Source organism: Stegodyphus dumicola, chromosome X2, assembly GCF_044657685.1.
Source record: "Stegodyphus dumicola isolate Sdum_Otavi_A_Nest chromosome X2, ASM4465768v1".
In the NCBI taxonomy this organism is placed as follows: Eukaryota; Metazoa; Arthropoda; class Arachnida; order Araneae; family Eresidae; genus Stegodyphus; species Stegodyphus dumicola.
Window position 1 is genome coordinate 18,052,808 of NC_140781.1, and position 14,427 is coordinate 18,067,234.

At 33.3% G+C, this 14,427-nt stretch overlaps 1 protein-coding gene across 2 annotated transcripts in view; it reads left to right on the forward strand.

Moving 5' to 3' along the window:
* Positions 1 to 14,427, forward strand: part of LOC118181398 (spectrin beta chain, non-erythrocytic 1-like) — a 239,244-nt gene that overhangs the window by 90,627 nt on the left and 134,190 nt on the right. For both annotated transcript variants that reach the window (XM_085809705.1, XM_085809706.1), the window contains exon 26: positions 3,339 to 3,416. In XM_085809705.1, the coding sequence (XP_085665831.1) occupies positions 3,339 to 3,416 (78 nt within the window). The remainder of the gene's footprint in view (positions 1 to 3,338; positions 3,417 to 14,427) is intronic.

Sequence of the window (14,427 nt, forward strand, 5' to 3'; positions counted from 1 at the left end):
TCGACAATCTGCTAGCCGAATTACGCTTATGCTAGAACTTTTATGGAACAAAAGTGCTTAATCATGACGAAGATTAAGTGCGAAATTGGGAGAAAGTGCAGAATCTCCCACTGCTTGTCGCGTTTTTTAGAATTGCACATACACGGTATCCATGTACACGTCGACCTATTTTCACTTAAAAAAACATCCCAGAATTGCACAAAAATGGCATTGCGCACACTCTTGGCTTTATCCATGTACACTGCTAAAGTCCTAGCTAGTAACCTTTATCGCCTTACCAAAATGTCGCCAAACTACCTGTTACCATATTCCAAAGATTAGCCGAAGGAAAGATGAAACAAATGATTATTCAGCAAGTCCTAAAAGCAGTAATTCCTAGGACTTTTTATTTACTTTTGAGTCATTTTTGAAGAATCAATTCAAAGGGAAGGCGTTATTAAATGCAGGGTCCGCCAGAAAATTGTATACGTACTTCAGCAAATAGTATCTAGGTATAGGTTTCGAAGTTGAATTATGGCTTACAGTATTTAGTAAGACATATCGCTACTCTCATGACTGTAACATGTGACGTATGATAGTGATTCAAAATGACCTTGGAGGGGGAGTTGAAGGAAGCGCAGAAAATCTGTAGAGTTGGAGGTCTTTCAAGATATCACAGCTGCGTGAGCCACTGTCACCACAGACACACTGGTCAACGTTATTTAAGCAACTGCTCACCGTTGTGCTATGCTTCTGACCGCTAACAACCACCGCTCTGACACTTTGATTTTGATAACTGTACAAGTGCAGGTACAGGTACAAGAAGATTGAATTAAGCCTAACATAACCTACGTTATGTAGTATTAACTTGTAATTAAATTCGATACTAACACAGTAAGGATTAACAGTAAGGGATTTTCTTTCGTTAAAGTATGTACACATTTTTTTTTCTGATGAACTCTGTTATTTCTCTTTCCATTATTTGATGGAAAGAAATTAAAAACGTGTTTAATGTACTATGGTAATATATCTAATGTATCCGTATAAATATTTTCCGTTATCAAAGTATTAACAGGTCATTTTAGCAGAGCAAAATCCACAGCGATTATTTAGCTGAAGTGAAATTGGTTTCGTTTTTATGTTAAAAAATGAGGAAAATAATTCATGAATTAGCAAATTTTTCAACCGCGAGTCGACTCTAAAGCGACTGCAAAATTTCGATAGTATTATTTGTTTCCCTTTTTTCTTTTAACATAGTTCTTTTTATGAGTTCTCTTTCAGATTATTTTGAAACCGCATTACAAAACGTATACCGCATTATAAAATTAAAGACAGCTTGATTTTTAACATTGCATAGTTTTAAAAGCAGGCAGAGTTTAGGTTTCAAATTGAAATATACGGGAGAAAGGATTTCTAGATTCGTTGGGCTTGTTTTTAAACACTTTAGATGGTTCAATACAGGATTGCTAATAGTTTTATAAATATCGGTCTTATTGTCCAGAAATAAACAAAATAATGCATGGTATTCCTATGCTTGGCTAGGGTATGCGCAACGCCGCGTTTTTACTCGGATATAAAACCTTAAACTCAGGTTGGCTGAATTTAACACTAATCTAGCCTTCTCAGACCCCCGATCGAATTATTGCCTCGTTTCACATTCAGAACACTAAGTAATTCCACCAATGTAAAATACTTAAAATGAATCATTTGAACATCAGCTTGGAGTTATAGAGCTAAAACAATTAACTTCCGCTTCTTACGGCTGGACATGCAACATATGGCTTACCAGCGGCCGAGCGGTAAAGTCGCTGAACACTGGTAGTTCGGTCCGAGGTTCGAATCCCGCGAACGGGCTGACTGCATGGGTGATTTCGTAGTTTTTCCCCATGTGTAACGTGTATACGAGCCAGTTTCCCTTAGAAAGTCCTCCACGAAGGCATCCCTCCCCTTAGGCAGATAGCCCTCGAGGCTCTGCTATAATCACACACACATGCAACATACGCTCAAAATTATTTAAAACAAATGCTAAATTCAAAGTTTAACAAACTGACTCCGCTATTCCATAACCAACTTAATTTTCAATTACATACAAACTCTCCATTTGATAACAGCAATGCTAAAAGTAGACAGTTACAGAGGCGTTTCATTCCGATAAGCTGATGTTGCAAATCCTCTCTCCTAAATTCAAATTCGCGATCGCATTTAAAACTTCCTTTATATAGATATTCAGCTGAGTATACGAAGTAGTAAAACTGCAAGGAAGATTGGTACTATTCCGTTTTGAGGACCGTAAAAAATTGCAGCGAAAATGTATGCGCGAAAGCGCCAAATCTAGCAAGCGCGCCCATTTACCAGCACGCTAAATCTAGCGTACGCGCTGATTTCAAATAGCGTAAGTTTAGATAGTTCTATATTTCTTAAGACGCTATTGAAATACTAGTTTAATTTTTAAATCCTTTTTTGATTTAATATCCTTTTTTTGATATTCTATGTATTTAACAATTTGGAAATTGCCCATGACGAAAAGTCTGCAATAGAATTTTGGGGAAAGTGCAGAATCACCCACTGCTTGGCACGTTTTTAAGAATTGCACATACTTGGTATCCATGTACACATCGACATATTTTCACTTAAAAAAAATCCCAGAATTGCACAAAAATGGCACTGCGCACACCCTTGATTTTATCTATGTACACATCGATCTATTTTCACTTGAAAAGTAAAAGAAAATTGACAAAAATCCAATTGTTTTACTCTTGTAAAAAGCGCCAAAAGAAATAAGTGGGCGTTTCTGCACTTTACCGAGAATTTTTTCAAAGAAAAGACATCATTCATTATGGAAAATTATGTTTGAACAACCAACGAGATGAAATTATGCTTAAGCGATAACTCGGTAGCGAAATAGCGATGCAGAAATCCATTCAGTTATGTTTAACTTTTCTTTATATAAATTATAATAATGATCTGAAATAGGTATTTACTCTTATGCTTCCATTCAGTTATGTTTAGACTTTTTTATATAAATTATAATGATAAAAATGTATTTTATGAATTTAAACCTTTCATCTAAATTAAAACAATAACCTTTAAATAGTTATTTACTATTATACTTCCTTTCTTGCGTTAGGGTTGCCGCAATTATTTTTGGCAGCACTGGCATCAACAAAAGTTTGGCGGTTTTTTACGGTCCTTAAAACAGAATAGTACCGAAAGATTTAACGTATCGAATAACCTGTTAATTGAAATAAATCTTACAAACATCAAATTTTTTCATCATCAAATTTACAGGAAGGTTAAAAATAGAAGAAATTGAAGTTAAAGCACTTCTTCGATTAATATTACTGTTTTTTCTTCCGCAGAAAATAATCAACATTCGAAAAGAAAAACTTGAAGAGGCAGCAGGATTGCAAATTTTTAAGACAAGTGCCGAATCATTGGTAAGTAGCATTTCGCCAATAAACCGTGTTGCATTTTTATATTGGACTAAAACTGTAGTTTCCAGCAAATTCTTTTATTAAATTTACATATGGAAGTTTCTGTTTCAATGATATTCCTACTTTTACTTTCGACAGTACATCTTTTTTTTCTTTAACTCCTAGATATTCCATAAAGAGAACCAAAAACATAGAAACCTGACAACGTTTTCTTGGCTTAAAAATATGCTTTTTAGCGATTGCATTTATAAGTCTAAATTTAAACAGCTTAAACTCATTTCGTTCGGAAAATAATAGACATGTTTAATTCACCCCAAAAATGTCTAATTCTTACTAATCCCTTTGATCTGAAGCAGATCGGATTCATAAGTTCATTCGCCTTCATAACTTCCAACACAAAATTAGGTCTCTTCAGCAAATCTTTACGCACCAAGGTAAAAAACGAAGCAATTTATAGTAAAAAATGATTGAACTTAGTTCAACTACTTATTTATTGAGAAAATAATGTTAAATGCAGCATAAAATAAAAGTCTGCTTTTAAGTGACAATCGCAATTAAAATGAGGAAATATTCTCAAATCATATCCACGGAAAAGAATAATTCTTCACGTAACAAGTCATGAATAAGTTAAAATTTTAAGCATCTGAATCCTAGCAACCGAAAAGCATAAACATTTATTTATTGATTGATTTATTTTTATAAAGGAGACGCAAGGAAAAATAAGTGACTTCTATCTGGAAATCTCGCCTCTTTAACAAAAAATTATGTCGAAGACAAATCTGGGAAACAAACGTTAAGGCGAATAATTAAACTTTAATTAAATTTGTTGCGTACACGTTCTTAACATCGCGTCAAATAAGTGAGGAAACGAGAGGAGAAATATTTATGGAAAACGCTGTTTAAAGAATTCTAAAGAAATGGAAATATCAGTATAAAATATTAAGCCTTTGCGGCACAGTGTGTCCGGTCTGGACACACCTAAAAATTTCCTTCTGTACGCACAGAAAAATTGAATGAAAAAGGATTTATAAGTCACTATAGGTTACTCTGAACCTTCTTTGTTTATAGTAGATGGCAGCTCAACACAAACCAGTCCATATATTTCAGCCATGTTTAGTTTTTTAAGACCCTCATTTTTCAAAGAAATCTTCCAGATTTTTTTAGGGTATAAAAGGAATTGTTTGAAAAGAAATTTTTACGTTATTTTTTTGGCTGTAGGCTAATCTCCTTATTCTATATTAGTTTTAAATTTTTACCTTGAAATCTTGCTTAAAATCAAACGGCGAACCCTACGTGTGCCCAGACCGGGCTCGCCGATAATCTAGGACAACTGAGAGTCTGTATTCTTTGTTTCTCCGCATCTCATCGGTCAGTCCATTGACAAAAATGCTCGTTTCAGCACTCTTTTCGAAGCTCTATTCAATCAGTGTGCCCACTTTGGGCACACCAACAGAATTAAAACGATAAGTGCTATCTTCACAAAATTTGACTTGCGTACTCCTCTAGGCCTAATTAGATTGCCTACCGTTTTTTTCCTCAAAACTCCAACTTTAAAAAGTAGCGTGCCAGAAAGAGTTAAAGAAACGTATGGCTTTTCCGTACGCTAATAAAAGACTCAATACATCGCTTTATATTGTCCAAAGCCCTTAAGTGAATTTAAAAAGTTATATAACAGCTCCTTAGAGCATTAGGTATTTAAATAAGAGTAAGCAGCGACTTTTCCATAATCCCAGCTTCTTCATTTTCTAATTATTTATTTTCGAATACGAACCATGTAGTTTTAACCTTAAGTTTTAATGACAGCTGTTTTAAGACCTAATAGCTTAATGTAAACTACACTCAGTGTCTCGGTAAATTATTGCAAGCGTATAACACTTATTACAAACAACTAATACTCATTTGTCACTATGTAGGATTTTATGAATCGAAATGTAAATTGCAAAGCAGTAGAAAAGTTGATAGTTTGTGGAATGAATTAAGAAACTGTCCAAAAAATCAGTCAATGATTAGTGTTCAAATTTCAAATCATATAAAAGCTAGATGTAACTAGTTAATGCAAGTCAAATTCAAGTTTCATTTGCCGTATTCTATGAATTCGTCATCAGAGAGAATGCAGTCAGGAAAAGTCCCCAAAGGTGAGCAAAGAGGAAATGCTCCTTATTAACTATATACCTGTTTCTGTTTAAAATTTGCATCACCAATCTAGCCTGCAGGGAATCTGGTTAGATTGAAAAGACACCATGAAATTTTAACACTTAGATTCTCGCCAATTAATTGAACCTGTTTTAAGTATATTTACAGAATTCAGGAGGGAAAAAATAGGCTTTAAATGCGTCATTTATATGCAAGTTAGCTTTACTTATAAATATTGCTTTTAAGTGCACTGTTTTTAAGTAAAGTGAGTGAAAAAGAATTCGATGTATAAAGGTAAGCAAAAACTAAACTTTGATGTTGATTTCATTGAAAAACTAATGCCGATATATATATGATTTATACGAGATTTCCCCTCGTATAAAATCGGTATTAGTTTTTCCAAGAAACCAATGTAAGCTTAAGGCTCTTTTTTGCAATATTTCATATTTGTTATTAGTCTGCTTCTTTTAAGCGTATTAAGAATTCAAAATATAAAAGAGAAAGTCATTATAGTAAAACCTCATATGTACAGTTGTCTTGTAGTATGTAGATATCGGCATTAAACGTTACGGATACGGCCTGCTTTAAAGCATACTAAATTTTAAAAGGAAAGGGGGTCAAAAGCTGATGTTTGCCTATTATACTTGAATTTTATTCAAAATATATCTGACATATATTATCTTCTTTAGCAGGTATCAGTAATTCTCTGTAATTTATGTCTAAGATTACTCGATACCTAGATTAGCTACCTCCTACAGCGATTATTTCACATCTAACTAAATATCTTTAAATCTTTTCAGTACAAAACTAAATTTATGACTTTTTTGTATATTTATACGATGTATATATTTATACGATATATATATTTATACGATGTATATATTTATACGATATATATATTTATACGATATATATATATTTATACGATGTATATATTTGTACTTTTATTTATGCGATGCAAATGTTTTTAACAATTTCCTCTTAGAATGAATGGTGTTGGGTAATACTTTAAATGCGTCTTATATCAATTAATAATTAAGATTCCGACAAAGGTCGAAGACCATACTATCCTGCTGATGTGTGTATCACTAAATACAGTATACGAAATATTCAAATATCAGTGGGAACTAAATCAGTAACCGAAATAGCTCAATAAGTAACCGATATAAACCTGAAGGCAACTATGATAACTGAATCAGTACAGGCATCACAAATGATTTGGTTATGGAATTAGATTTAACTAGTAGTAACCTTACGATTTTCATACGAATCGAATAAGCGAGCGCGTGAAAGTCGCTAGCGTATGAACTGCATGGAAATAAGAGTGAGAGAATTGAAAAATACAGAATAAATCCCCTGTATATACATTTTTTAGAGCTGTAGATACATTTGAGACTTTGCGATAAAATTAAATTAAGATTAAACGAAAAAATAATAATAAATAAATAATATTAAATGAAGATTAAATGATGATTGATCAATTGTTTGATTCTTTAATTTTACAACATAACTTAAATTTAGAATAGCAATGAACAGTAAATTAACAAAATAAATCAGCCCATGAAATCAATCAAAAACTTTACTATGCACAATATTTCGGATAAAAACAGAGTAACCTTACGATAAAACCTTACGATGTTTTAAACTTTCGGATAAAAACAGAGTAACATTGCTAAACATAGATCAGCTGAGTTAGCCCACACCATATAATATTTTTCTCTTTCTCTTTTCTAATATAAGATGTTTCAGGTACACAGATGCTAGAAATAATACCTACCGCAATCAAACAAGAATGTTTATAACATTTATATTAGTTGCATGTTTGCAAAGTTACAATGTTTCTCGAAATTCCTATTTGTGTTTTTGCACACTTGAATTTGGTCCCATGTTGGTATATTCATCGCTCACATTCCTACTGTCCTTTATTAAGAATATACTCTGGTCATACACTAACACCCATATTTTATTCTCCTTCTAAGCGAACTAAAATTCATTTCAGAAAGAGAGAAGAGTAAAAAGCAAATTCAAAATTTTAAAGCGTAAGCGTAAATAAAATAAAAGCTAATTTTACGAGATGCGAAACAAAACAGTAGTTGGTCAAATAACGTTTTTTGAGAGCTAGTCAAGTATTATGTTAGTTTTTACATATTTCTAATACTACATTCCCGTGAGTATAAGAATTGGCTGTTAACTGAAATCCATATCATATGCTCAGTTGTAAAGTCAAGACGTTCAACAAGTTCAAGAGGGAAATGGGAAATGAATTTGAAAAATTAGCAATCATACGTCTTGTAGGCTACAAGATTTGGGTTGGGTCCAGGATAAAATCATATTTTAATAGATGTAGCAGGCTAAAGTTCAAAACTTTGCTGAACAGACCAGCCCCATTGTTAATTCTATGAAAGCGCGTGGACATACTCCTTCTAAATTAAATGTAATGAGTGTAAAGGCATCTAAATCAACATTTATTACAGATAGAAATTATTTATGATAGCTCAATATTAAAAGCTTTAATATGCAGGGACAGAGGGCTGGGATAAATTTCCACGAGAAGACTTTTTAATGTTTATTACAGAGTCAGTAAAATGCAAACGGTAGGCTATATCATTTATGTATTTTATAGCAGCAATAATCAAGAAAAGCTTAATCAATTACCAAGAATGTTAAAAAGTTCAGAGTAACTTGTTTTGAGAATTTCATGTTACTTGATAGTTTACCAGATGTCTTCTATTTCTTGTAGCGAAAAGCAGCCATTTCACTCGACGCATGATAAATAAAATGAGATAAAATACTGAAAATATCCATCCCATCTGGTAAAACAACTTCAAGTCGAACACTAATCTCGAACTATAAAGATCCAACTAAAAATCATTTTTAACTTTACTGAAGAAGCCTTACTGTATAGAACAATGTAACCAAAACTATCAGTTGTTTCTAACTTCAGTCAATGTAACTATAAACTATCGTTCGGCGTATTTTCGTGGGGAGGGGGGAGATTACCCTCTGCTCCCTCCTCCAGAAATTTGATTCGGTTTTTATTTTGCAGATAAGTAACAAATCACGAATTTGAAAATTTAAATATTTTTGGTTATGCTTTCTAGTTTGCTTCTAAATTATTTTAATTTCGAAAATTTTTCAGTTTTCTTTCTTAGCTTTTTCTTCTCTTCGGAAGCAAACACTGCAACACAGTTATATTTAAAATATATTTTTGATAATTTTAATTTTTTTTCGTTAAAATGTTTCACTTAAGATTGGATTGGATTATTTAATTATGCCAAAGCACACGAGGGCTATCTGCCTAAAGGGAGGGATACCTTCGTGGAGGACTTTCTAAGGGAAACTGGCTCGTATACACGTTACACATGGGGAAAACCACGAAAACGCCCATGCAGCCAGCCTGTTCGCGGGATTCAAACCTCGGACCGAACTACCAGAGTTTAGCGTCTTTACCGCTCGGCCTCTGGTGGGCATGTTTCACTAAGAACTAAGAACTAAGAAACCATTAAATACCATACAGCATGTTTATTTAAATCAAGGAGAGGAAAAGACAGTTTACTCTAAAATATTTGATATACGATTTTTGATAACTCATTTTTTCCCTAAAATCTAAAGTTTTCTTTTTTACGCTTTTCCTTCTCTTCGGAAGTAGACACTGCAACACAGTTATATTTAAAATATATTTTTGATAATTTTAATTTTTTTCATTAAAATGTTTCAGTACTAAGAACCCATTAAATATCATACAGTATGTTTATTAAAATGAAGGAAAGGAAAAGGCAGTTTACTCTAAAACTATTGATATACGATTTTTGATAACTTACTTTTCCTCCAAAATTAAAATTTTGCTGCTAACGACCTCATGATAAGGTATTTTGAATAAGGTATTTGAAAAATCCTAATCAAAGTAGTATCAATTATTTTCACGAATTATTATGTCATCAACATTGAATAGTTGTAAACATAGTTTAAGAGTACATTTATAACTAAATCGAAAATGTTGCGAAGAATATTTTTTGTACAGTTTTAAAATTTGCATTTACATTGTCCCACAAGTGTTCGGACAGCTATAGTTTCCAAAAATAATGTCAAAGATTTCTAATACATGCACTGAAATACTAAACTGCAACTATGATTATGTACTAAAACTATGATTACCTATGACGTAACCACTTACAGATTCTTATTTTTACAACAAACAGTTTTTCCAAGAGTAATATATTCAACTCAAAAATAGACATTTTTCTGGGAAATCTTGTCTCAAAAGTCTTCGGACACTAATTAGACTCCAAACGAAATTATTCTTAACAAGCCATTTATGATATTTTCCAGATCTCAAGGACACAATTTTTCAATACACAATAGGCAGTATTTGAAAAATTGTGTCCTTGAGTTCTTCAATAATGTTTTCTTAGAACTTGCGATATTTCAACGTTTTATTTTCATGGCTTTTATAAGAAAGCATACCTCATTCGAAATTCATAAATTTGTTCTTGAATTTCGACTAACAGAAGATGCCGAAATCTATCAGTAGAATAACTGAATTTAAAGAATTTAAAGAAATTTAACTGAATTTGAAGAATTAAAAAAAAATACCAGATCACAATAAAATATTATTTCTAGCGCGGGCAGAATCCAAAATGAAAAGACGGTTGGATGACCATCTAACACTTCTAAAATGGAACACAACACAAATTTCTAAAACAATTGAAATAGTCAAGACTGGAGATTACCAGACATGAAATAGAACTGTACTAGACGTCTAGAGTATCTGTTATTCGAGAAACTGTTAAAAGAATGATTTGATATGCTGGGTATAATGGGCAGGTGGTTAATTTAAAAATTCTATGTCAGTGAAAAGAAGGGTAAATTTCAGCTTTCTTTCTCAAAATTTATGAAGAAGAATAATTCCGAGTTCTGGGATAACGTAATATTTGTTCAAAAAAGCTAATTTAACAGCTTTCTTCAGTTTTTAATATGCAGAAGGTCCAAAGAGGATTTCTAAAAGTGTAGTTGGTTGCAGCAATAGAAAATGGCGGGGAAGTTATGACACAGGGTAGTATGTAGTTCTCTGCAATTAAACATAGGTTTACATCAGTATAAGCATATTGATATTTTAAAAAGAAGTCTGAAATTTTTGGCACAAAAACTTAAACTGCAGCTTATATTCCAATTCCACCAAGGCAATAATCCTTAGCACACTGCAGCCTCCAGCGGTCGTGTCATAAAGTTGCTGAACTCTGGTAGTTCCGACTTCGGTTCGATTCTAGACGAACGGACTGGCTGGATTTGCGTTTTTGTGGTTTGCTTCCGTGTGTAACGTGTATACGAACCAGTTTCCTTTAGAAAATCCTCCACGGAGGCATCCCTCTCCTTAGGCAGATAACCCTCGCTAGCCATAATTAAATAAACCAAACAGAACCAAACCGTAGCATACTATTGTAAATATGGGGCCTGACTGTTGTTTATTATTCTTAAAATGCTCAGAATACCTCATCAGTGTCCAGATTTAAACTTTATCGAATATATTTGGCAAAAAAGAGAATTAAAAAGTTCGAAAACAAAATAGTCCTTCAAAACTACAATCGAAATTAATAATGCAGTATGAGCGAAGAAAAATTAGGCTAAAAATAGTATGAAAATGTAGTTGAATACGCGCAAAAAATGTTTTTGAAGAAAACTAATAATAATAATACAACAAAGTATTAGAATAAAATTTAAGAATCTTTTAAAATTTTTATTTAACAGAATAATCCAACAAAGCATTAGAAGAAATTTTAAGAATGTTTCAAAGTTCTTATTTAATAGAATATTAAATCTCCGATTACATTTGTGACACAATTATTCTCCCATAAGAGAAAATATTAATTTCTGAGCTCAGTATGTTATTTAGGTGGACGTATTTAATTTAAAAAGCATACTGAGAATACGTACCTTTAAAATTATGTTTTGTAACTTCAGTTTAAGGCATTAAAATTTTTAAAATTACCCATCTGATAACTAAATCTGTACGCTTACTATTGTGAAACACTTGTAGAGTTTAAGTGTTCATGTAATTACTTCTCTGCTTTTAGTTGTTTTATCAGGTTCAATGTTTCTTATAACCTTCTTCGGAAACATACAATGACCTGACTAGAACAGAGAGCTTACTAAAGCTATGTTCACTAATTGTAGTAAGTAGACAGGATACAGACGAAGGGTATACAAAACCCTTTATTTTTTTCTTTATATACAATGACTTCCGTACTTCGGAATACAATGACCCTCCACTCGGGGTCTAACTTAAAAGATATCAAAATAAAACCAAACTCTAATTTAACTTTAGAATAAGATTGGCCTTATAATAACAGAAAGCGTATGTAGCACAGAGACTGTGAACACTACAATACGTTTAATTTATCAAGAGGATTAAAACCTCTGGCCTGGAAGGCAAAGTAGCAACTGCGTAACTTCTACGGTAAGCGGCCTGCTTCGAACTCACGGCTTCCTCTCTTCTGCTTGGCAAAAAGGCCACACTTAAATACTTGGCGTTCGCCAGACAACTTTGCATAAACTCCTTCACGCTTATAATTCTGGCCGGAAGTAGAAAATAAGAAGTGATAGTAAAGATTTAAAATAAAATAAACGTTAGTAAAACTTAAGATCCTTACATACTTCCCGCCAGAGTTAATTAGTTTGAAACTGAGGTCTAAAACGACCTTGTTGAAAACTTTTAGCTCTAGAAACTAACGCGAGGCCAAACTTTTACAAACATAACTTAGCTAGAAACTAGAAAATTTTAAAAGAAAGAAAGAAATTTGTTACAATAGCAGCTCTCGGAATATACAACAATCTTTTTTCTTTTTCATCTGTACTGCATCAAAACAGGAGCTTTATTCAATTCTGGTTCCTTCCAGAGATCTGGAAGGAAAACTAGTTTAATGAAATGTTACAGAATGACATTGCAAATAACATATAGAATATACTTTTCTTAACATTCTTATTTCATTCATGACTATTTTAATTATCTCTCCCCGTGCTCTCTGACATGTGTTGTAAAAACACCAAACACGAATGTGTTTCTGTCTATGTGTTCAACACTTCCTCCTACAATCAAAACACTAACGTGTTAAAATTCAACATACGAGACCTCTTAACACACCCTAATTTCAACTCTAGACCCTGAGGTACTATTCTGAAAGTGGCTAACTCTAAATTGTAGCGTCAGAGAGCCTAACTACATCATTCAACCTTTAACACATATTCACCATGATTTAATCTTTACAGTAACAAATTTTTTTAACATTACTTTCACTTTTACCATATCACGTTATTTCTAAACATTCAAAATAACAGTTCACATGTATACAAGAACATATCAAGATGCCGTTAATTTTACACATTTGAAAACATACATTAGTAGTACATTGTTAACTTCTATTCTTTTCAAAGCAAGTGCCAATTCTTTCTACATTGAAATAATACTACATTTCAAAAAGTCTTTCAGACTAAAACTTCTTTCTTGTTAGAATGTTTTAAATAAAATTTATACAATAACTTTTTACAATATTTAAGTCTTTATACAACGCTATTATACATCAACTTTAGTTTTACGCGCGAGTAATTGAAAAACATAATAAGAAAATCGGTCACAACTCATTTCTCGCCGTTTTGGCGATAAAGGTAGACCTCGCATGAGGTAAAACTTCTTGAAATCTGCCACTTGCAGTAAGAATGAAAGATTAACTTAAGTTTGTAAAGTAGCATAAAATTTTACTTATCTTTGTAATATTCAGACATCCTTTTCTGGGCCCAGTCTTTAAAGGTGCTGCAGACCGTAGCTTGGTTGATCCTCCTTCTTGTACGGGCTCGCCCTTCAGTGCTTTCCTCTGGAAGCTTCCGTTTTTCACCACTACGGCCACCCTTGAACATCTTCCTTTTGTGCTCTGCTTGTGGTTTTGGCCGTTTGAAGGCAGCTGGTCTTGGTGGAACCGGGAAACTTCTGTCGTGATCCTGCTTGGACCTCGTTGTTGGCCGTTCAAATTTTTCTTGTACTTTTTCCTCCGCCGCTGATGGCCCTTCCGCAGTTCGGCGACTTTTGCTGCGGAGAGTTCTGTCGGATGAGTCAATCTTCCGTTTCACAGCCGGGTTATAGTTGCCGTCCTTTCTCCCGGTCTTTTCCACATACTTCGTCCTTCTCCCTTCTTCATTCTGGGGGTGTTCGTGAACTCTGTTTTTTGGACGGTGGAACGGCTTCTTTTTCTTTGTACCTTCAATTTTTCCGCGGGGCAATTTTCTTTTCACTTGCTTCTGTCTCTCATTGGCTTGCCCTTGTACTTGTCGTTTTCCCACCTCTGGAACTTGTACCTGCGGTGTCTGCCGTACCGGATCCTGCAAAAGATCTGAAAAGATTTGCATTTTATTACGGTCATAGAATGGTTTTATCTGGTCAATGTTTGCGGAACAGGTTTCACCATTTCTTGCCTTTAACACTACAACAGCGTGAGTTATTTTTTCTATAACATATGGTCCTTCAAAGCGTGGAAAAAATTTGGCAGTTTTATCTTCTGGTGCTGAAGAAAGTGAATGCTTAATTTTTAGTACTTCATCCCCTACTTTATAAGTTACTCCCCGTCGTTTCAAGTCATAATACAATTTTTGTTTTCTTTGTGCTACTTCCGTATTCTTTTTTGCTTCTTTTATTAGTTTTTCTATATCACCCATTTTAAATTCTGGGGCTCTTTGTTGCACATAAAATAGTTTATCTAACGGTGTTATAACCTTTCTGCCTAGAAATAACTCAGCAGGAGTTTTGCCCGTTGTATCATGTTTTGCGGTCCTAAGGGCGAAAGCAAATTCATTGACATAGTTATCCCAGCTTTTATGAAAATTTTTAACATAACTA